The sequence below is a fragment of the Rhincodon typus genome, chromosome 16 (genome assembly GCF_021869965.1).
Source record: "Rhincodon typus isolate 14 chromosome 16, sRhiTyp1.1, whole genome shotgun sequence".
NCBI classification, from domain to species: Eukaryota; Metazoa; Chordata; class Chondrichthyes; order Orectolobiformes; family Rhincodontidae; genus Rhincodon; species Rhincodon typus.
Window position 1 is genome coordinate 27,576,539 of NC_063347.1, and position 23,977 is coordinate 27,600,515.

A 23,977-nucleotide genomic window follows, 5' to 3' on the forward strand; every position below is an offset into this window, starting at 1 on the left:
TACAAACAAGTGAATGCCTCTGTGGTTATGCTAATGAGTGACACGCTACAGTTTCACTACATTATTTCAAGGCCATACTCTATGAGGCTTATTTGAACAGAATAATTTTATTCCAAAACACTATACAAAATAAATTGCTGAAATGTATCTTTAGTAAAGGATACCGATGTAATCCCAGTTACAATGCTGTAGATTAGACTAATTTGCTAATAGAATAAATTGTATGTTACAGTTAATGTGTTTAAATGGAAAAGACAAATGATCCTTCGTGCACTATATAATTGAATGCATAGCATTCTTCATAATGTGTTTAATAATCTCATATGTTTCCTTTCTTCTTTTAATTCTACACCTTATTTATAATTGACACTGTTAATCTAAACTAATATATACATTAAATGATATACATTAAAAGATTTACATGCAAAATTCTGAAGGTCCAAAGTGCTCCAATAAATTAAAGCAGTCTGGTACATTAGATATCTGCTAATTTATGAAAGCATTCATAAGCTGATCATAGATTGTCATCATTATGACATGTTGGTTCTAGCTTATTATGATATTTTAAATGCAATCGGAAAGTCAAAATTCATGGCAGTGAACCGTCTAGTGGCTCCTTCTCTTCAGCACTTCCTTGTTCAATCTCTGGACCCAGATGTTCCAGTTTCTTTAGTTCCCTTTGATATTTAGCCATAAGAGCTGCATAAGAACAGCCATAAATCGCAGCTGCCAACATCATTAAGCAAACTATGCCACAGATGACACCAGTTATCACAATTGTGGCAACAGCATGACGTAAGCTGCCTGTTCGTTGCTTGGACTTTGTAGTACAGTCTGCATTATTGTCATTTTCATTTTTGACATGAAGATTTTGTGTAGTAGGACTTTTGTGGCCAGAGTCTGCATGAGGTGGCTTATGTTCAACAGAGGAGCATGGTTGGAATAATTCATGAGGGATTTTCATAACGTCTTTACTTCTTAAATCTTCAGGTTCTGTGCAGAGAATCTCATCAATCTGACCTCCTATATAAAACAGAACGAATAATAGTATAGAATTTATTCAATCTTTTTTCAAAGTAAAATATACCTCATCTTCCTGTGCATTGTACATTTATTAAACCTGGAAGTCTGCCTATAGATATTCACATGGAGATACAGCAAATAAAGGAATACCATGTTCCTTTTTGTCCTGTTGCTTACTTTTTTGGATTTGTTTTCTGAGTATTTTATAATAAATGGACAGCTGCCAGTAAGATTACACATTAAAGGTTATTTATTGATTCTTCAGATGTTTAAAACATGGAGAACTTTTTTATAATACAATTTTCCTTCTTTTCTTTCTTTCATCCATATTACATGAGGTCACCTTCATAGCAATAATAATTTGATTTTGGATTTGGCCAAATTTTTTTTGTAGTCAGATGGTTTTGTTGCATGCTAATCCTCCTGATTAATTTCAGCTGGCACCAATACACCCTGGTGTGTTTACACCAGTGGCTGGATACTTAAATAACTAACAAGTCCTGGAGTGGGACTCAAACCCATGGTCTTCCAGATCAGAGGAGGAGAGCTACTCACTGTGCCACTTCGAATCCCTACATTGTAATACATTTTTATGTTCTGCAAATATTAAATCCCATTCATAAAATATTTCAGATAGCCAGTTGAATACATTGTGGTTTGAGAGTTCATACAGTTTTTCCTCACTTGAAGAAGAGAGTAATCGCTCAGACTAGGATTACTGGGAAGGTGGTGGTATATTGATGACACAGAGCTGGTAGTCTAGAACCTGGGTTAATGTACTGTGGTTGCGGGTTTGAGTCCACCACAGAAGATGGTGAAACTTGAATTCAATTAAAAAAATGGGATTTTTAACAAAAAAAGCTAGCTTAACATCAATTGTCATCAAACTCCAACTGAATTACGCGTAATATCCTTTAGTGAAAGTCATCTGCCATCCGTACCCTGTTTGACTGACACGTGACTCCAGATCCGCAGTGATGTGGTCCATTCTTAATTTCCTTCTGGGCAATTAGGCATGGCAATAAATGCTGGCCTAAATACTGGGGAGGCAATGGCCTAGTGGTATTATTCGTGGACTGAAATGGATAACGTTCTGGGGACCCTGGATTAAAATCCCACAACAGCAGATGGTGGAATTTGAATTCAATAAATATCTGGAATTAAGAATCTAATGATGACCATGAATGCATTGTCGATTGTCAGACTAATGCCCTTTAGGGAAGGAAACTGCCATACTTACCTCATCTGGCCTAGTCAATACTGTGTGGAGCTGGAGAAACACGCAGGTCAGGGAGCATCAGAGGAGCAGGAAAGTCGAAGTTTTGGGTTTACCGGGGGAAGGGAGCTCGGAAATAAATAGAGGTAGGGGATTAGGGCTGGGGGAAGGTAGGTGATATGGTGATAGGTGGATGCAGGTAGGGGGTGGTTGGAGTGGTGTGGCGGATAAGTGGGAGAGAAGATGAACAGTAGTGTCAGGTCAAGGTGGGGGTTTGAGAGGGAGGGTTGGATATGGAATGAGGCTGGGGTTGGGGAGAACTTAAAACTGGTGAATTCTATGTTGAGGCCATTGGGCTGTAATCTCCTGAGGTGGAATATGAGGTGTTGTTCCTCCAGTTTGCATGTGGCATCATTGTGACACTGGAGGAGGCCCAGATGGAATTGTCACCAAGGGAGTAGGAGGTGGAGTTAAAATGGCTGACAACTGGAAGGTGTTATCATTTGTCACGTACAGAGTGCAGATGCTCCACAAATTGGTCATCGAGTCTACTTGGTCTAACCAATGCAGAGGCCACATCGGGAGCAACAGATACAGTAGACCATGTTGGAGGATATACAGGTGAATCCCTGTTGAATTTGGAAAGATTGTCTGGGGCCTTGGATGGAGATGAGAGGGGAGGTGTGGGGGCAAGTATAACACTTCCTGCAGTTGCAGGGAAAGGTGCGGGGGGTGGTGGGGTTGGTGGGGAGTGTGGAGCATTCAAGGAGTCAGAGAGTGAGTAGTCCCTACGAAAGGCGGAATGGGGTGGGGAGGGAAATATCTCTTTGGTTGCGGGGTCAGATTGCAGGTGGCAGAAGTGGCAGAGAATGATACGCTGGATGCGGAAGTTGGTGGGGGGGTATGTGAGGACCAGGGGGACTCTGTCCTTATTTTTGTTGGGGTAAGGGTGTTTGAGGGCAGAAGTGCAGGGAATACAAGAGATGTAGTTGAGGGCATTATGAATCAATGGAGCTGGGATGTTGTGGACCTTGAAGTAGGAGGACATCTGGGATACCCAGGAGTGGAACGCTCCATCTTGGGAGCAGATGCGGCGGAGGCAGAGGAATTGGGAGTGAGGGATTGCATTCTTACAGGAGGATGGGTGAGAGGAGGTGTAGCCAAGGTAGCTATGGGAGTTGGTAGGTTTGAAACAGATTTCGGTGCTGAGACGGTTACCGGATATGGAGACAGAGAGGTCCAGGAAGGAGAGGGAGGTATCGGAGATAGTTCAGGTGAACTTGAGGTTGGGGTGACAGGTGTTAGTGAAGTTGGTGAACATGGGAGCATGAGGCAGCACCGTTACAGTCATCAATGTAGTAGAGGAAGAGGTGAGGGATGGTGCCAGTTTAACAGCGGAAGAGGGACTGTTCCACGTATCCTACAAAGAGGCAGGCATAGCTTGGACCCATGCGAGTGCCCATAGCCACCCCTTTAGTTTGTAGGAAGTTGGAGCAGTTACAGAAAAAGTTGTTGAGGGTAAAGACAAGTTCGGTTAGGCGGATGAGGGTGTCAGTGGAGGGGGACTGGTTAGGCCTGCGGGAGAGGAAGAACCAGAGGGCTTTTAGGCCATCTGCATGGGGATACAGGGCTACAGGGATTGGATGTCCATGGTGAGGATGGGGGCCAGGGAATCGGAAGTTTTGGAGGAGGTGGAGGGCGTGGGTGGTGTTCCAGACGTAGGTGGGGAGTTCCTGGACCAGGGGGGAAAAGACAAAGATGAGGTAAGTGGAGATGAGTTCAGTGGGGCAGGAGCAGGCAGAGACAATAGGTCGACCAGGGCAGTCAGGTTTGTGGATTTTGGGAAGGAGATAGAAACAGGCGGTGCTGGGTTGGGGAATGATGAGGTTGGAGGCTGTGGATGGGATGTCTCCTGAGGTGATGAGGTTATTGATGGTCTGAGAGATGATGGTTTGGTGATCGGGATGGGGTCATAATCGAGGGGACAGTTGGAGGAGCTGTCAGAGAGTTGGCGTTTGGCCTCCGTGATATGAAGTTCAGTGTGCCATGCTACCACTGTGCACTCCTTTATCAACGGTTTTGATGGTGATGTTAGGGTTGGAGCGGAGGGCTGCGTGTTCCATGGGGGAGAGTTTGGAGTGAGTGAGAGGGGGAGAGAGATTGCGGTGATCGATGTTGCGATGGCAATTGGAAATGGAGAGGCCGAGGGAGGGTAGGAGGCCTTGGGGTGGTGTCCAGGAGGCTGGGGTTTGTTGGAGGCGGGAGAAAGGGTCTGCAGAGGGTGAGTTAGACTCACAGTTAAAGAAATAGATGCAGAGGCAAAGGCGGCGGAAAATTTGTTCAACTTCTATACGTGTATGGAATTTGTTGATGTGTGGGCTTAGGGGAATGAAGGTGAATGCTTCCCTCCCTCTCATCCCCACTTCCTTGACCTGACACTACCTGTCCATCTTCTGTCCCACCTATCTGCCCCACTGGTCCCACTAACCAATCTCCAACACCCCCTACCTGCATCCACCTATCACCACCCCTCCTAACTTCCCTCAGCCCCACCCCACTCCCTCCATTTATTTCCGAGCTACCTTCCCCCTCCCTAGTCCTAATGATGGGTGTAAAGCTGAAACGTCGACTTTCCCGCTCCTCTGATGCTGCCTGACCAGCTGTGTTCCTCCAGCTCCACACTGTATTGACTCTGACTCCAGCATCTGCGGATCTTGCTATCTCTTGGTCTGGCCTACATGTGACTCCAGACCCATAGCAATGTGGTTGACTGTTAACTGCCCTCTAGGCAGTTAGGGATGGGCAATAAGTGCTGCCTAGCCAGTGATGCCCTCATCTTGTTAATGAATAAAGAAAATAATGAATAAAGAAAATAGCTAATGACACCCACATCCATGAAGGAATTAAAAAAAAGTAAAAAAGAGAAGAAGTGTTTATAGCAAATAAAAATAGGTCATTGACCTGAAACATTAACTCTGTTTCTCTCCTGACCTGCTGAGAATTTTCAGCAATTTCTAACTACTTCTGACTCCTAGTAGTTGTTTTGCTTTTGTTTTTGGGTTTATGAAAAGCCGTACTGTCTTTTTTTATGCACAACTCCTTAACAAAATGCTTTAATAAATCAAATTTTCTGGCATGTACAGTAACCCCAAATTCACCTAGGGTTGAACAGCAGTGTAATCTTGGGTCTCTAACAGATCCATAATAATATCAGGAACATAGGAACAAGTGAAGGTGCTCAAGGTTCCTGACAAATACCGACTCCAATGTTTGAAGAATATATCATTAAGTTATGATAATATTGTATCATATTACTAGATTACCAACCCTCAGGTTGCAAAATTTAATCCCCACCATGACAAGTAGTGAATTAACTTCAGTAATTCTGGCACTAAAAAAGATCGCTCGATTGTAAAACCTCAAAGGTTTCACTCCCTTACTCAGTCTCACCAACTCATTTCTGTCCCAAATTCTTTAACTGGCCTTTAATCCCAAATGAATAGACCTAGCCAGTGACTCAGTTGCATTCCAATCAACTAGGGATGGTCAAACAATATGACCTTGTCAGATTCACTTGCATCCTGACAACAAAGAGCAAAGAAGTTTACTGAATTGTTTTGAAGCATTCACAATTAACCAAATGATATCACAATTTGGCAATACAAAATAATAGCTGTACAAAATAGAGGATACAGTTAAAAAGACGTGCAGCATAAAGGCCTCAGGCTTTATAAATCATTGTAAGTAGGTTGAAAATGTAATTTTAAAAAGAGCACAGGACTTTGTATGTAGAGATCTAGTGGCAGAAAACAAGGAAGCTATGATAACCTTTAATACTGGTTCATTCACTAGCTATTGTGTCCACTTCTGGGCACTAAACTTTAGCAAGAATGGGAGGACTTAAGGAGAATGCAGAAACATTTACAAAAATTATTCCAGGAATTAGGGATGTCAGTTACATAGCTTGATTGAAGAAGCTGGGTTTGTCTTCCTTAGAACAGAGAAAGGTTTGAGAGGAGATTTGAAAGAAATATTCAAAATCATGAGGGGACTGAATAGATTAGTTATAGGTTATTTGTGTGAACAGTCAAGAATCAGAGGACACATATTTAAAGCGAAGAGCCAAAGGCTACTTGAGGATAGACATCTTTAAGTAGCAAGGATCTGAAGTCACTGCTGGAAAGTGTGATGGGAGGCAAAATAAATAATGGCTATCAAGAGGGAAGGATTACATTGGATATGCAATCCATAAACTGACCAATCAGCCAAATCAGTATGATGGCATTTATGCTCTACTCAAACCTTAGCACAACATCGCTCATCCAAATCTAACATCATAACTCTCCATTCCCTTGTCCCTTAAATGTCTGTCTAACTTCCTGTTAAATACATCCATACTATTCACTACAATCATTCCCTGTGGTAACGAGTTTCATATAATGCTTTGCCGTAAATGTTTCTTCAGAATTCCCTATTGGATTTCCTGCTGATTCTCAAATTGAATCCTACTAGATATGTTATTCCCCACAAGGGGAGACATTTCACTGGGCGAGTGGTAGTTGGGTGGGTGTGGAATGGGGGTGGAGGTGGCGTCAGTGTCAGTGCCACAGTGAAATAATGGTAATGTCACTGGACTGACAATTCAGTACCCAGGCTAATGTTCTAGAGTTTGAATCCTGCCACGGCAGATGGTGAAATTCAAATTCCGTAAAAGGTTTAATGGTGACTTTTAACCAGTTGATTGCTGTAAAAGTAATCCATCTGGTTCACTAATGCCTTTTAGGGAAGGAAATTGGTGATCCTTACGTGGTTTGGCTTTTGTGACTCCAGATCCACAGTACTGTGGTTAACTCCTAACCACCCTCTGGCCATTAGGGATGAGCAATAAATATTGGCCTAGTCACCAATACCCACATCACATTAATGAATTGATTTCTGTAGTACCCACTTTCTCAAAGCTTTCAAAGTTTAGAGACCTCTACTCGGTAACCTTTAAGACTTGTTCATCAAGAGGAAGGCGACTCAGCTCATCAGGGTTTTGCTAATTTTTATTTTGTATTTATACCACACATTTCTAGTATCAATTTTGTAAATCCTATCTGCGTCCTTTCCAATGCATCTATACCCTTTTTATAATATGGTGTCTAGAACTATGTGCAGTACTGTAAATGTGATCTAACCAAGTTGCAGTACAAATTCAATATAACTTCACTACTTTACAATTCTATCTCTCTAGAAACAAAGCCTTCTGTTGATTTGCTCCTTTTAAGGCCACGTTAACTAGTGGTACATCATTTAATGATTGATATATTTGTACTCCGAGACCCCTTCTTACTTCTACTCCATCTGAATTTGCATCTCCTAAGAAATAATTAGCCAAGCCTATTTTTCCTACTAAGCTTCTCACTTAACCGCATTGAATAATACCACTTGCCAATTATTTGTACATTCTGCAAGTTTACTAAAGTCTTCTTGTAATTTGTTGCAGTCCTTCACAATATTGACAATCCTCCTCCACTACCCCTCCCCAAACAATTTGGTGTCATTTACAAACTCTAAAAAAATGGCTTTTTGGTTCTAAAATCCAAATCATTGATCTAAATTGTGAATGGCAGTGATAATTGTGGAACATCAGCACTGTCTTCATCCACTCTGAGTAAGTACCTTTTATTCCCAATCTCTGCTTTCTATCTTGAAACCGGCTAGCAAACCATTCTGCCACTTGTTCTCACTTAACATACTTGAAGGAGAAAAGAATAAAGACCACCAGGAAATGACAGGGGCATGGAACTAACTAGGTTGTTCTTGGAAAGACTCAGCACAGACTCAAAAAGCCAGTGGCCTCCTGGTATGCTGTAACCATTCTGTTATTCTATGAAATCCATACCTAGCAAGCTAAATATGAGCATCTTGATCCTTATGAAGACATTTGTTGTCATTATGACTCTATGGACTGGAACCTTCAAAGCCATGGCTGAAGCTTTCAGTAATGCATGTTTCACTGACACAAATGAAAATTGATCTTGAAAATTGCCAGCCACATAGCAAGCAAGATTAAGCTCTGATTCTTCCATCTCTCTGCCCCAATCTAGATGAAAAAGTAAAGCTGGGCAGAACGTGGAAGTCATGATCAACCTCTTCTGAGCTCTGATCAAACCAGACCTTGAACACTGTGTCCGGTTTTGGTCACCAAGTCATACAAGAGATACATTCAAGCACTGGAGGGATTATAAAGAATACAAGGTACCCAGAAAGTGGCGGGAATGTGGAACTTGCTACCACATTGATTAGTTGAGGGACACAATATAAATACATTTGAGGAGCAGGTGAATATGCATTTAAAGCAAAAGAAATAGAGGATTATGATGGTAGTTGAGTCAAGAAAGGATGAAAGAAATCTCAAGTGGACTATAAATGCCAGTATGATCTGAATGGATTGAATTGCCTGTTTGTATGCTGTGTATTCTTTGTCATTTAATATTAAGCCTATCTGAAATGTGATGATAGACTATAACTCAAATTTTCAACCTGGCACATTGTGTTCTTATACAGCTATTGGCCCACATTTTGTGGTTATATTGACAGTAAAACAATTATTAGCATTTGCAATTACAGCTAGGAAATTGACAACTCTGTAACATTAAATGCGAAAGTCCAGAGATTGCTAACGACGATTCCCTACTCCTCTATAGGATCTACTGTTGAAGTCCTATGAATAAAAGACACCTGGAAATCATCTGAATTGATGTGAACATGTCATTTTACATGTTTAGTCTGTCTGTAAGAACCCTTGAAAAATTAATATTTTATCTAAATCTAGTTACACCATAAGTGTAATTTAACCATATTAACCACTTTGGGTAAATTTGGTTAATTACACTTTTGGTGTAACTGGATTCTTAATATTCTATTAAGTTTGCAATTATTGCTAAATGATTTGACCCTAAAAATAAATTATGCAATATCAAATGTCTCCATTACAATAGATTTGATAGATTCCATAGACTTTTTAAAAAATGAAAAAAATTACATTTGTTAAGGTATTTCAGCTTTTATCTTAATTCCAGTGTGTGCACCGATCCTTATTTCACTGTCTTTAAAATGATTAAACAGTCAAAGATAATCAGTAGCTTTTACTTTCTGATTTACTGTAAGAATTCTTCAATGTGGATGGCTGCTTGGCCTAGTTGAAGACAATATTGCAACTGGATAAAAAAAGTGAATGCAGTCACTGCTGGGAAAGATGAAATCTACACCACAGAGATCATTAAATCTTTGTGGACCACTTTTCTTGAGGTGGGCATTGAAAATCATCATTACCACTGACCACAAAATCTGGGTAATTATATATAATGTAAAATAACATGGAAAAGACAATACTAAATTAAGTTGTAGGACTAAGTCAAGGAGATTTGGGTTCAAATGAGTTAAAGGTAAATTTTGCATTAGCAACATGAGGTTTTGCTATGTAGAGTAATGGACACTTGGAATGGAATTCCAGATAGAATCAAGAAGCTAAAAACCCTGCATGCATTTCAGAAATAATTAATAGTGGTTTAATATGGGAGGAAACCATAAGGCATTTCTGAATGGATGTATTCATCTGTTATTATTATAATTTTGAGCTTGTAGGAAAAATTCCCTGAGATCATAAACAAGTTTTATGCATCCAGAACCTGGGAATACCACTTTATTTCATTTGTTCATGTGATGTGAACAAAACCAGTATCTATTGCCCATCCCTATTGGTTATTAAGAGGGTAGTGATGAACCACCTTCTTGAACTGTTGTGTTGTGTAAGCATGTCTATGTTGCTGTAAGGGAATGAAAGAACAACTGTGTAGTTCCAAGTAGGATGATGTGTAACTTGCAGGCAGTGTGTTTTCATGTGTCTGCTACCCCTTTTGTTCTAGCTGGTACTAATCGTGGATTTGTAAGGAGCTATCAAAGGACCCTTGACAAGTTGTTGTAATGGATCTTGTAGACAGTGCACCGTAGGTGAGAGAATAAATGTTTAAAGTGGCAAATGGGATACCATTAAATGGGTTATTTTGTTCTGGATAATGTCAAGCTTCTTGATTCTTAATGATTATCATCAAGGTAAGAGGAGAATATTCCATTACACTCCTCCCATGTGACTAATCAATGATGGAAAGGCTTTGGGAAATCAGAAGTTATCCTGAGTAATCTGAGTTACTCATCAGAGAACACTCAGCTTCTAACCTGCACTTGTAGTCATAGTATTTATGTGACTAATCCAGTTGAGCTTCTGATCAAAACTGACCACAGGATGCTGATGGTAGTGTAATTCCGTGGTGGTATTCTCAGTGAATATCTAGGGAAGGTGATTTGACCCTCTTTTGTTAGAGATCATACATTAACTGGCATTTGTTGGCACAAATCCGACTTGTTGCTTATCAGTACAAGACATTTTTCTATTCATTCTTGAGATCTGAACATCCCTGGCATTTGTTTTTTGACATCATTTATTAATTATCTATAAGGAGCTTTGAGCATGTCGTGATGAACCATCTTATTGAACCACTACAGTCTCCACAGCTGTTAGGAAGGAAATTCCAAGATTTTAACACAATGACTGTGACCAAATATAAGTCACAATTATGTCCAATTATTGTTGTCCCAGTCTTGTTTAAAGGGGCAATGGACTGCTTCATTATTTGAGAAGGTGTGAATGGAATGAGGACTCTGCAACTCCCAGCAAACATTTGCACTTTTGTCCTTTGTTGAAACAGCTGAAGGTGGTCAGGCCAAGAATACCACCTTGAGGATATCCTGGAGCTGAGGTGATTGATCTCCATCTTCTATTTGGCTAAGCATGATTCCAGCCAGTGGAAGGTATTTCCCCCCCAATTTTTATTGACTTCAGTTTTGCTAGAGCTCCTGAATGACACAGTCAAACATATCAATACAGGGAGAGGATGGTCTAGTGGTATTATGGCTGGACTGTTCATCCAGAGACCAAGATAATGTTCTGGGGACCCAGGTTCGAATCCTGCTATGGCAGATGGTGGAACTTGAACTCAATAAATATCTGGAATTAAGAATCTAATGATGACCTTGCATCCATTGTCAATTGTCGGAAAAACCCATCCGGTTCACTAATGTCCTTTAGGGAAGGAAACTGCCGTCCTTACCTGGTCTGGCCTACATGTGAATCTAGACCCATAGCAATGTGGTTGGCTCCTAACTGCCCTCTGGGAAATTAGGGATGGGCAATAAATGCTGCCTAGCCAGGGATGCCCTCATCCCGTGAATGAATAAAGTAAAAAAGAAATGCTTGATGTCAAGGCAATATCTTTCACCTCATCTCTGGAATTCTTTTGTCCATGTTTAGACAAGGCTGTAATGAGATCAGGGGCTGCCCTGATCTTGGTGGAGTTCAATCTAAGCAATTGATTTATTCACCATCTTCATATCCACATTGAAGCATCTTGACTTCCCGCATATGCTATACACAGTGTTTCAAGAAACAAAGAAGCGGATAAATTCTGAACAAGGAGCCAATTTTGGGGCTCAAAAAAACTCAAACCTGTTTTGTTTTTTCCACTCAATGGACAGTGTCTGCGTCCCTTTACAGCATTTCTGCTTAAGCCATGGAAATGGCAATTGGAGTCAGAACTGCAGTTTGAGGCTTTTACAAAAAACTTGGATTACCAGCAAAATGAGGGGCTGTGTTACAGGAAGAAGAAAAACGGGAAAGGTAAATATGAACCACTGCAGTTTGTGGTTGTAACTTGGAACATAAGCATGCAACCACATTCACTAATCAATGAACCTATTAAATCATGCCACATGGCTCTGTCTAGATTTGCTTCTGCAACTGATTTAGTTTCCTATATTTGGAGCCTCAGAATCACACAAGTGTAATGACACAGAAGAGGCTATTTGGTCCATTGTGCCTGCAATGGTTCATTAAATGAGCATCATTACCTAGTGCCGATCTTCACTTTTCTCCCCATCCCCTTGCACATTATTTAGATCCAAATAATTATCCATTGTTGTCCTGAATACCTCAATTGTACCTGCCTCTACCACACTTCCCAGCAGTTCATTCAAGATCCTACCTTTTTTCTTCACTTCACCCTTGCTTCTTTTGCAGATCACTTTAAATTTAGTTAAATTAGTTAAATTTAGTTCTGAGGAAGGGTCACCAGACCCGAAACGTTAACTCTGTTTTCTCCTTCACAGATGCTGCCAGACCTGCTGAGCTTCTCCAGCAACTTTGTTTTTGTTCCTGATTTACAGCATCTGCAGTTCTTTTGGTTTTTAAATTTATTTCCTCTTGTTCTTATTTCCCTTTCTAATTTATCTAGCCTGCTCATGATTTTGAAAACAACTATCAGCTCTCCTTTCAGTCTTCTTCTATTCAAGGAGAACAGTTCCAACTTTTCAATCTATCCTTATAACTGAAGTTCCTCATCCCTAGATGCTTCTAAGTAGTTTCTGCACTCTCTCTGATACGTTTGCATCCTTCCTGCAATATGACACCCAGAACTGAGATCTAGCAAATGTCTTATACAAGTTCAACATAATCTCCTTGCTCTTGTAATCTGTGCACCTATTAATGAAGTTGAGGATACTGAATGCTTTAGTTAATGTTCTCTCTACCTGTCCTGCCATATCTAATGATCTGTGCACATTTATTGTAAGGTCCCTCTGCTCTTGCAAACCCCTTTAGAATTGTACCCCCCAATGTTTGATTGTAATTTTCATTTACTGTCTCATGAATTTGTGTTGGTGAGTAAAGAAATTGTTTGATATTACAATTTCTATCTTGGTCTTTATGTATTTTTGTTTTAAGTTTGACCTCTTTTTCCCCACATTTCTATTTATGTCAGTGTCCAAGTCCAATTCCTTCATTTAAGGTACAATCAAAAACAAAATCAGTTCAAGGATCAGATAGATCCTCTTTTTTTTTGTCTGTTACTCTGTCTACTGTTTCATGCTGTTGTGTCTAGGAGTCACTCTAATGAAATATTTGTAATTGGTGAAATTTCATGGATGTTCATAACCTATGTCAAACTTCCTTTTCACAGCCAATCTGCCCTGACTATGGTATAATTGAGAGCATGATTCACATATGAGGTCATTCTTTTGTGATTATTATACATAATTATTTAGAAGAAAAGCTTGTAACACTATTATCACAAGGAAGTGAAATAAGAGATAAATCTATATGTGTTAGTGAGAGCTGACAAAAGGCAGGGACAACTTAGACTAATGCCAGGAAAGGATTACATTTGTTACTCATATTGTGACACTGCTATGATGTTTGAATATGAGCTGGAATTATAGTAATATTAACAAGAGTTTTAAAGCCTGTATTTACTTCCAGATTCTCTTAAAGAGCCATTCAGTTCTCATGCATGAGTACAAACAGCACAAATAGTTCCTGAAATACTAAAAGCATATACTACTAACCTTTGTACAGAAAGCTCTCCAGCCAGAGTTTCAATCCACCCATGTGACAGTCACATATCCATTGATTTTTCTGGAACAAAAGTATTTGTAGATTTGACAGTGAATCCAGAAGGGCAGTGTCTAGTTGATGAAGTTGGTTTTGATGCACGCCAAGCCAGAACAGATTCTTCTGGTTCTTGAACAAACCCTCAGGCAAACTTGTAAGATTGTTAAATGACAAATCCAGTTGCTCGAGATTTTGGGTTTCACGAAGAATTTTATTGTCCATATAGTTGATGGAGTTATTTGCAAGATTCAGTTTGAGAAGATTATGCAATCCATCAAATGTATTTGATGATAAACTTGAAATAATGTTATTTGACAAGTCTAATACCTGCAGTTGAGGCATATCAGTAAAAGTAGCATTTGATATTGTGTGAATATGGTTGTTTTGTAAGTATAGGATTTCTGTGTCAGGAGGAACACCTTTTGGAATCTCTGAGAGTCCATTACCTGTGCAGCTCACTTCTTTCAGTGTAATGTTGCATAGACATCTCTCTGGACATCCAATAACTGAGTCTACTAATAAGAGACCAAGAATTCCGAAAGTGATTTCACCTGTAACCAACGTAAACAAACAGTTATCTACAAGTACGACTACTGTTGAGTTAATTGCTGCCTGTGATGAGCAATACTTTTCATCCCGGAGCAAAATCAGACTAAAATTCCATTATAATTGCAGTATTCGTAACCAGCACTATAAATTAGTGCATGATTCTCCTTGTTCCTCTGGCATCACATTAACTATGACACAAGTTTCCAGCAATTTAAGACTCATTTTGGAAATGTAAAATTGGGGTGGTACAAAATAAATGGCAATCCTGTCAAATTCAGTCTACTTCTTAGATTTATAGAACTTGCACTGTAAATTTCTAGTTTGAAAGTGCATTAGAATCTTCCTATATTTTCACTGATTGGTAAAGTAACTGAATTTAAAAATGCGCTTAACAGAATATTTAACAGACCGGCATGGTGGCTCAGTGGTAAGTACTACTTCCTCACAGTACCATGGACCCGGGTCCAATCCCACCCTTGGGCAACTGTGTGGAGTTGGCACATTCTCCCTTTGTCAAGTAGGTTTCCTCAAGGTGCTCTGGTTTCCTCCCACAGTCCAAAGGTGTGCTGGTTAGGTGGATTGGCCGTATTGAATTTCCCATAGTTTCCAGCAAAGTGCAAGCTAGGTGGGTTAACCATGGTAAATGCAGGGTTACAGGGATGGGGTGGGTCTGGGTGGGATGCTTTTTGGAGGGTTGGTGTGGACTAAATGGGCCAAGTGGCCTGCTTCCACACTGTTTGAATTCTGTGATATTCAAAGAGTTTTGGAGTCCAGGCACTTTCTTATTAGATTCTTATACAAGCGATCATGTCAAGATTAGATTATTAATATGATTTGCACCTGCAACCTCCACATTGTGGCATGTTATTCATAATTTCCCATCCATTTATATTAATTGACAGAAAACTGTTGTCAGCATACTCACAAATATCTGATTGGCACTAGTGGTCTACGAGATCTTTCTGAGGTGCAGGGTGATACATATTATATCCCTTTGTTCTGTGATTTTACAATAAATTTAGACTTTAATGACAAGTTTAATTGTTGTTATTTTGATGTGCTTTACTTTCTATGTTATCTAAAATTTAATCTTTGTTATCAATTTATTTACCTTACTTTCTTTAAGCTTAAAGCTAACTTACACATCCCTTTAATAACTTCGCCCCACTGCCAAATTATATTCTATTTCAAATAAAAGGGGTTCTTACTAACCCATTTCTGAAAATTCTGTTTGTTTCTCTGTAAATTGGTTGCAAAGAGGTACGTGACAATAATCTGAACTGCCTTGAAATTTCTGACTTGCACCTGTAACTGTCTCCCATTTTGTTTCATTAATACTGTAATGCAGATGGTGTATATGTGTTCAACATAGCAAACTGAATTTTGTGACAGAGCTAGAGGTGGGAAGAGGGATAATGGCTGGGAAATTCAGAGAGTTGCACTTTGGGAAGGCTTCCCATTACTACCCTACTTCCAGGGGAATTTTCCGGGATGGGATTCTACAGGAATCAGAGTTCTCCATCATTTTCACTCTGTTGGACCAGTCACCAGCTGAATCTAGAGAATAGCAGCACCTTGCGGTGGCCTCCCAACATTCGGTCAGAGGACCAAAATTGTCTCCTCACTGAACCAACGAATGATCCATTAGTCTGAAAAGGCTGGAAATGTGGCCAATACCATTTCTGTAGAGATAGTAGGAACTGCCAATGCTGGAGTCTGAGATAACAAGATGTGGAGCTGGATGAACACAGCAGGCTAGGCAGCATCAGAGGAGCAGGAAAGCTGATGTTTCGGGTCTGAAGAAGGGTCCAGACCCGAAAAGTCAGCTTTCCTGTTCCTCTGATGCTGCCTGGCCTGCTGTGTTCATCCAGCTCCACACCTTGTTACCATTTCTGTAGAACATTTTCCCTTCCACATTGATGGCACTAATAAAGGTTGGCCATCTTTTAGTTTTAAAATTCCCTTGATGACAAGCAATAACTCAGAACTGCACATGGGCCCAATATTGGGTTCCCACTGTTGTAGTAAAGTTCAAAACAATGTATCACTGTGCCACCCTCTTTACTTTGCAAACTAGTGTGCCATTCAGTAATTCGAGTGTTTCTCCTACATGTACACCAACTAAAGAATATGACGGATGGTTTCACTTCCTCTCCCTAACAGAAACACATAAGTTATTTTATTGTGCATGAGAGCTCATCCTTTTTGGCAAAATATTACGAATTGTTAGCTACATCCCTGTGATGGTAACTGAGGCGTCCTTTTAACTCCATGCAATGATGTTAAGGATGCATGCTTTTAACATCACTGGAGCAGAGGCAAAAGGATAAACTGTTCACTTGTACTATTTCCTGCATTGCTAAAAGCTGGTTCCTGATATAAACACTGAATTTGTTGATCATATTTCTGCACAATGGTTGTCTGAATGCAGTTTTCAAACAATTTGAAGCCACTTACTTTAAGTGTTGTAGAAAGTGGACTGTGGCAATTTAAGTGAATCAATGGGAACATTCATGAGAGGCAACTCTTGAAGTACCATCCTACTGTCAATGAAATCTCTACAGCATTTTCTACCTCCTTGTATCCTATTGGGCAATCAGAACTTAACTATTCAATTAAACTCATGGCTGATGTTAAGTTTTCCAATTATCATCATACCATCCTCCAATGTGACTGCATGAATTCTATACATTAGATATCATTCATGAAGATGCATTATCCTTCATTTAACAGCTATCTCCCTTGGGTCTGATTTATTAACTAACACAGCCAGGCCAGTGGCTGTACAGCATCTCTCTCCAGTACAAAACCAGCTTTCTCTTCTCTGGAGGGCATCATCAATCAGTGTCTCTTTTTTGAGTCTATCTTTGAATAATTTCCCTTAGTAATAGATGGTTTCCAAAATTCATCTGTTTGTTGAAGCTTTGAACAAGCTGTCATGACCCCCTCATAAATGCTTGGTGCCAATAATTTTCTCTTCAATGAAATTTTTTGCAACTATTTTTACCTTAAATATGATATGTTAAAGTTATTCATAATTGGCATAAAAACATCTCATTAGTCCATTGATGAATTACTCATCAGCATTACTTACATCAGCAGAATGTAAGCCATTCTTAAGGCAAGGAGAGTAATTTTGAGCCCTGAATTGATATTATGTTTTACTTTTACTGCAGACCACTGATGATTTTGTAGTTTTTCTTTTTCTGTATATTTGCCTAAATTTTTTATTTAATTTCCAGAGTGCAAATAATATTTCTCCCTCTGATCAGTGAAAAAGTGTTTCAGCTTTCAAAGTGCAAATCTACTTTCTATTACTTAAGATTTAAGTCTAATAGTGATGGAAGTATGTTTCTTAATTCATACTGGATAACATGTTGTTAGGCTTGTTGATTTACCTGCAGAATTTTTGTTAAGGCTCTGAATCAGCTACTCCTTTATTTAAATGCAATGGTTCAGAATTTGGCATTCATAATTTGTACATTACTTATCAATACATAAATCATCCAGGAATTTGGGATAAGGAAGAGATAATCCATGATGTTCTAATCGTCACAAATTACTGGTCAATTGCTCCCTCCCCCCTCACCCTTTCACTAGCCTCACAAAAAAGCAGCTCCCTCCCATACTCCTCAAGTATGTATACAGTGTTGCAGCTGTGCATTAATGAATTATTAAATTCAGCACTACATTACAGCTTCTCCTTAACAGCATAAAGAACCTTTAATGACAAGATTACTATTAATGATTATATTTATGTTATTAAATAGTTATTTGTTATCACAGAACTTGAGTACTGCTGAAAAACGACACATTTTGTCGAAGGTTTATGTGTTGCACTCACCAGGAGAATTTGCAAGATTCCAATATTCACAACCTATTGTTCCATTTGAATACCTATTGATATTCTGTTCAATTGTCCCAATGAATACAAGACAAAAGCTTTGACAAAATGTGTTTTTTCTCTCATCAGTTCAAAAGATTTATGTTCTTACTCTGGTACTCAACCTCCCTGAAATGGGGAAGTCAATAAATGAAACTGTGAAGACTCAGTCCTGTTATTTTAAAATTCTTTTTATCAAATTTTCAAACTTACAATGCAATTCCTTCTTACTATACATTTGTGTCTGTTTGATAGTCGTTCTTCCCCTTCATTATTACTCTCTTTGTATAAGATTTGCCTCTAACGCACTCTATTTTCTCCCAGTCATTTCTTTGTTTCTTTTTCAATCCTTACATCTCATTGGTTAAAAAGCTGGACTGTAAGCCCCATGGTTCAGCAAGATCGCAGATTGTCTGTTTGATTCTTTGCACTGTATCAATTCATACTTCAATGTGGGGCACAAAGAATCATCAATCTGAAGACTGAAAGGAATAACTAATCGAGTACGGTACACTACAAAATGCCCAACTCCCACAAAATTAATATCAAGTTTTAAGTTTATTAGGGACTTCAGAACCTGCACCAAATGTACAAGAGACAAATTCTAAATAGCCATTTCCTAATTTTAACTTATATAAGATCAGCCACTTAATACACAGTCTTACCTTGCATTGTTTGTACCTGGTATTTTCTTTCCTTTCAGACAGAATTGAGCTAATCCAGAGATTAATACAACACGAAAGTTGCACATAGATGTTGATATTGATTTATATTTCCAATATTCACAGTCTAATGTTCCATTTGAACATTAACTGAAGAGGATTGTGTTATCTCAGGTGGAATCATGCAGTCGGTAGTAAGGGTAGCCTTGTAAGGGTGCTTAATTTTTGCTGCAGCCTTCCCACAGTGTTTTTCACAAAGTAAGTGCTAGCTTACCATGTCTCCTCCTAACATGCCACATGAGCAGTGGCTGTCAGTTTAGAGGAGACAGCTGTGCCTCACAAATCAAGATTTTGTAGCTCAGGTTTTGCAGTTTTTTTTTAATCTGTCTGAAGTTCAGTGGACAAAAATAAACGTGCCCCCTGAAATCCAGGGCAAATGTTAAATTCTTTCAATGTTAGCGTTGCTAACAAACCTACTAAGTTAGTTAAGATCATGTGTGACTTTCAATGTGCATAGATCTTGATATTAGACATTGACCTTTACAATATCTGAATGAGTAACGTAGCCTTTTGATGTATGATTTTGTCTCTGCTCTTGTTTATCTCTTGGGGTTAATGTATTTTGCAGAATTTCAATATTTTGGTTCGAATTATAACTGCCCCTATTAGGGAAAAGGACAGCATAAAAACAGGACAAGTTGGAAATGAATGTACCTGTCACACTGAAATACTGTTCTGAGGTATATAAAACAAGTCAGGGCAGTGTGTGCTATTTGTGAGTGTTATTGTTTTTCCTTCTGATTAAAATAAATGAGGTTGCAGAGGAATATGGAGGTAAAATTACAAGAGTAACTCACATCCGCCAAGCATGTTTCCTTCCTGCTGTGCCCAATGTTAACCAGCTCTTTTGAGCAGAAGAGCAGAACACCCACAGAAAGAAAGTGGGCAAGCTGTTCAAAACATGCGTGTCAAATCTACTGGTGTCATTAGGACCTCATCCACAATATCAGCCAGAGGCCAGTGAACTGAAGGCAGGGTGCACTCCCTTGTCAGGGAAAAACTGTGACAGAAGATCTCGGGACTGAAGGTGCTGAGACTGTAAAAGTGGTGAAGTGTATGCTCAGCTTCTCTTGTGGACGAGGAGGGATAGGATTGTATCACTGCCTTCATAAGGAAGCTTCAGTTGCAATGATTTACACCACTTTCATTGAGCATTGTCAGACCCCCACATCTGAAATCATGATCTGAGCTTCTCTACATCCTTTCTCCTTCCCTTGTCACTGTGGACCCAAGCTTAGCCCCTGCCTTCTTCCACCTCTCACTGCCAAACCAACTGCCAGGAACCATCCACATTGACCCCTGGCAATGGCCTCCTGCAACTTATTTTATGCGCCTGCCCACAGATCAGACTGCCAACCTGGCTCGCTTCAGCATTTATTTAAGTGGGGTTTTCCCATTGTGATCAGAAGGGCCTCAACATCTTTTGTTTTCCTGGGTTTAACATGAGCTGCGGCATAGCCCCCTCGCATTTTTCCTAGCTCCCCACCAATATTGTGGTGATCAAAACAAGACCAGTGTTCTGATACTGTTGAAACTTTGACTGGTATCATATACAGGCTGGACTACCCTTCCTATGTCTTGGAAATAAAAGAAAGAACATTAAAATAAGATTTTACAAATAAGATCAAGAAAATTCTTTCATGAAGTAACAAGCTGAGATATTCACCTTGTGGGCATATTCACTGAGTGAGATGAATGTTAAAGCTGAAATTCAGACTGCAAAACTATGTCTATGATGTAATTTAATTGAAACATTTCTCAAATCCAACAGATTTCATTTAAGTATTTATATAATTATCTTCACTGAGTTGACTATTTTCTTTCACAATGTAATCTCACAAATAAACAGAAATACCTAAATCCTCAGAAAATGACTGTATCCAAAAGACTTAATAACCAAACAACATTGATTTTTAAAATAAATTTAATCCCATTTGCTTTACTTCACTGGCTTGACTATAGTTTAATTAGTTTTACAATTCTGACTACTTGATTCCTATTAATCATACTGTACATAGAACCCCTACAGTGCAGAAAGAGCCCATTTGTGTTATTGAATCTGCACCAAACCTCCGAAGAGCATCCCACCCAGACCCACCCTCCTACCTTATTCCTGTAATCCTGCATTTTCTATGGCTAGTCCACCTAGCCTACACAGTCCTGGGACACTATGGACAATTTACCACGGCTAACCCACCAAAACTGTACATCTTCGGACTGTGAGAGGAAACCGTCACAGACACAGGGAGAACATGCAAACTCCGCACAGACAATCACCCAAAGCTGGAATCAAACCCGGGATCCTGGCACTGTGAGGCAGCAGTGCTAACCACTGAGCCACTGTTTTTCAATGTTCTTCCCAAATTCTCCAAATCACAATCTGCATTGGCACCTACTTCCTCAATGTTGTTAATATCCTGAATGTTTAATCATTAGTGTCAAATTCAACATCTATACTAGCAGTACACATTTTCAATGTGACTTTCTGCATTTTCAGTGTTTGTTCCAACATTAATTATTTCAACATAAGCCACATTAGAATTTAGACCATAGAACATAGAACAGTACAGGCCCTTGGGCCCACAATGTCGTGCCGACTTATTATCCTACTGAGATCAAACTACCCTGCGTACCCTACATTGTATTATCATCCATGTGCCTATCCAAGAGTCAGTTAAAAGTCTCTAAAGTATCTGACTCCGCTACCACTGCCGGCAGCGCATTCCACACGCCCACCACTCTCTGTATGAAGAACCTACCTCTGACATCTCCCCTACACCTTCCTCCAATCACCTTAAAAGTATGCCCCCTTGTAATAGTCATTTCCGATCTTGCTCAACTTTTCATTTTCTGATCTTTTGTTCAGAAAGTGCTTTGATTTTGTTATTATTTCCGCAAGCACATTTAATGGACCAGGAAGCTTAATTAATGGTGACAATAGTATCATCGGTGAAATTTGTCAACACGTTGAAGGAGTTAAATTCTTTTCCCCTTTGTCACAAGACAATACTTATGTCATATTCATAATAATGACAGGGATCATAGATAGAAACTTCCATAAAGAGTGTCAGACCAGGAAATTCATCTTTTCAGACTAAATCCATAACTGGAAGCATTTCCAGAAGAGAAATCTCTGGCATAAGAAACTGAGAAAACCCACTGGATCTTCTGATAATCAAACAGCCGATGGCTGTTGGTGGACTTTCTGCCTGAACTAGGACTTGGGACAAGGGAATCTGAGCTGCCAATTGCTGCCAGACAATCAAAAGTTGACAGCTTATTCAGCAGCGCACAGATAGGAGCTGTGGCTGCTCCCAAAGAATCACCTCCAGGAAAGGTAAGTGTTGTTCAGCAGGGATCTTGTGGAGTAGGGGAGATTGAGGCAAACAGTAGCAGAGAGTGGCTGTCAGCAGCCATCACATTGCCCTAGGTACAGCCCTCCAACTGTTTACAGATTAGAGCAGATTTAGGGCCTGCCCCTGTCAAGCACCTTTCCAAACTGACAGCCTGCCCACAGTGATTGACCAATAGGGTCAGTCAACCCTTCTCCATCCCACCTAGAACTGAGATCATTGCAACTCAAGTGGTATTAGGCTCTTAAATGATCATTAAATGACCATTTAAAGACTTCATTTAGTGTTGGGGTGGAAAGGTGAATCAGTATTGTTTCTTCAGGTAAGAATGGAAGTGACAGGGTCCTGGTAGATCATTATCCAACCTTAAGTTCACTTGCGCCCCCCAGACTGACACGTATATTCACAGAAAATTCCACCCTTGATTTCTTACTTGTAGCATTGGTTCTTTGTGTGTTCTGTTGCTCTGCATTAACTTCGTGCCTTCTTGCTCTAGCTTCTTCATCTTCCCTTTCTAATTATTGGCGGTCACTTTCTGTCACCATTTTGCTCTAATCTCTTCATCTTCCCTGCCTATTTTTGCCACCTGTAACTTTGCCTTACAAGTAATAGAGAGCCATGCCTCAGTACATAACTTAGCTGAAACAAATAAAATGTAAGAAAAGGAAACAAGTGAAACATGAAACATACTCCGGGGTTAATGAAGAAAATTCATTACATTCTTTCTTGGAATGTCTGGCTGATATGTTAAAGGATATCTAAGTTATGGTGTCAGTTGTGTTAATGTTTGGGCAAGGCCATGGGCTTCCCTATCAGGCAGCCAAAACCTTCCTGTTCAGGGTGGTTAGATATCAATACCCCTACAACATGATCGTTGGTGAAAGGTGTCTTCCACCAGTTTTGGTTGGAATTGCCCAAAGACACTTGAGGTGCTTGCCAGCAAACAGACAGAGGCATTTTGGTCTTCTATATAGATTTTCAATTCTTATCCTACAGTACTGATTATAAACAATTTTAAACAGTATATATCAAATATTTGTGCTATAGATTTATCAACTGGGGGTATTAGTGCGATGGATTAGATTCAGATGCATGAGAAATTGAAAATGCCATTGCTTACTCATTCAACACATCAAGTATCCCAGTTTCATCTTCCATTTTGGCTGTCAGCCTAAGTAATTTATTCCCACTCTTTCTGCATGAGAGCTAAGTTTAGCAAGTACCCCCTTGCAAAACTAAGTTAAAGCCTAGAGTTAGATTTCCAGGAGGGAAATCAATAAGCTCTTCTCTGCAAAAGGGTAATAAATATTTGGACATTTTTTAGGAACAGCAATTGATGCAAAATCGTACTTAATTTTAAATCTGCATTAATTTTGGTTAGCCAGAGCTATTGAGGAATTTAGGGCAAAGGCAAGCATATGAAACTAGTTCACAGATCAGCCATAAGTTCATTGAATTGCATATTGGTTCAAGGGATGAAAAGGGCCTGTTGCTTTATTTCGAATGAGAGTCTGTAGGTCCCCCACATATTCTGCTCAAAGTTAGCTGACCAAATGCAGACCAGATGTAAAGGTAATCTACCTCAGTAATATGTACAAAAAGAAGTTGTTTTGTTTTGTTTTTGTCTATTTTGGATGAGTGTTGTCTAGTTTTGCAGATCAGAATCTGGGAGAAATATCTCTGTTCCGCATATTTAGCTTGGATTTTTGTTTTGAACGTCACAGAGAAACTCACTTAGGGAAT

At 39.6% G+C, this 23,977-nt stretch overlaps 2 protein-coding genes across 2 annotated transcripts in view; one reads left to right on the forward strand and one right to left on the reverse strand.

Annotated features, from left to right (window-relative positions):
* The window catches only part of cacna2d3a (calcium channel, voltage-dependent, alpha 2/delta subunit 3a), a 791,006-nt gene that overhangs the window by 629,293 nt on the left and 137,736 nt on the right, over nt 1-23,977 (forward strand). The gene's annotated exons all lie outside the window — the stretch shown is intronic.
* On the reverse strand, nt 590-22,739 carry LOC109932730 (leucine-rich repeat and transmembrane domain-containing protein 1). Its single transcript, XM_048606647.1, has 3 exons — nt 22,668-22,739; nt 13,682-14,339; nt 590-1,023 (listed from the first exon to the last, which is right to left on the reverse strand). Exons 1-3 carry the CDS (start codon nt 22,737-22,739, stop codon nt 590-592), a joined length of 1,164 nt encoding a protein of 387 aa, XP_048462604.1.

Bases quoted from the DNA above. Each gene is read 5' to 3' on its own strand.
- LOC109932730 (XM_048606647.1), bottom strand. From the start codon at position 22,739: ATGAAGAAGCTAGAGCAAGAAGGCACGAAGTTAATGCAGAGCAACAGA. The intron at 14,340-22,667 runs GTAAGAAATCAA...TGCTCATCACAG, and splicing joins ACAAAGAACCAATGCTACAA to GCAGCAATTAACTCAACAGT. The intron at 1,024-13,681 runs GTTAGTAGTATA...TGTTTTATATAG, and splicing joins GGAGAGCTTTCTGTACAAAG to GAGGTCAGATTGATGAGATT.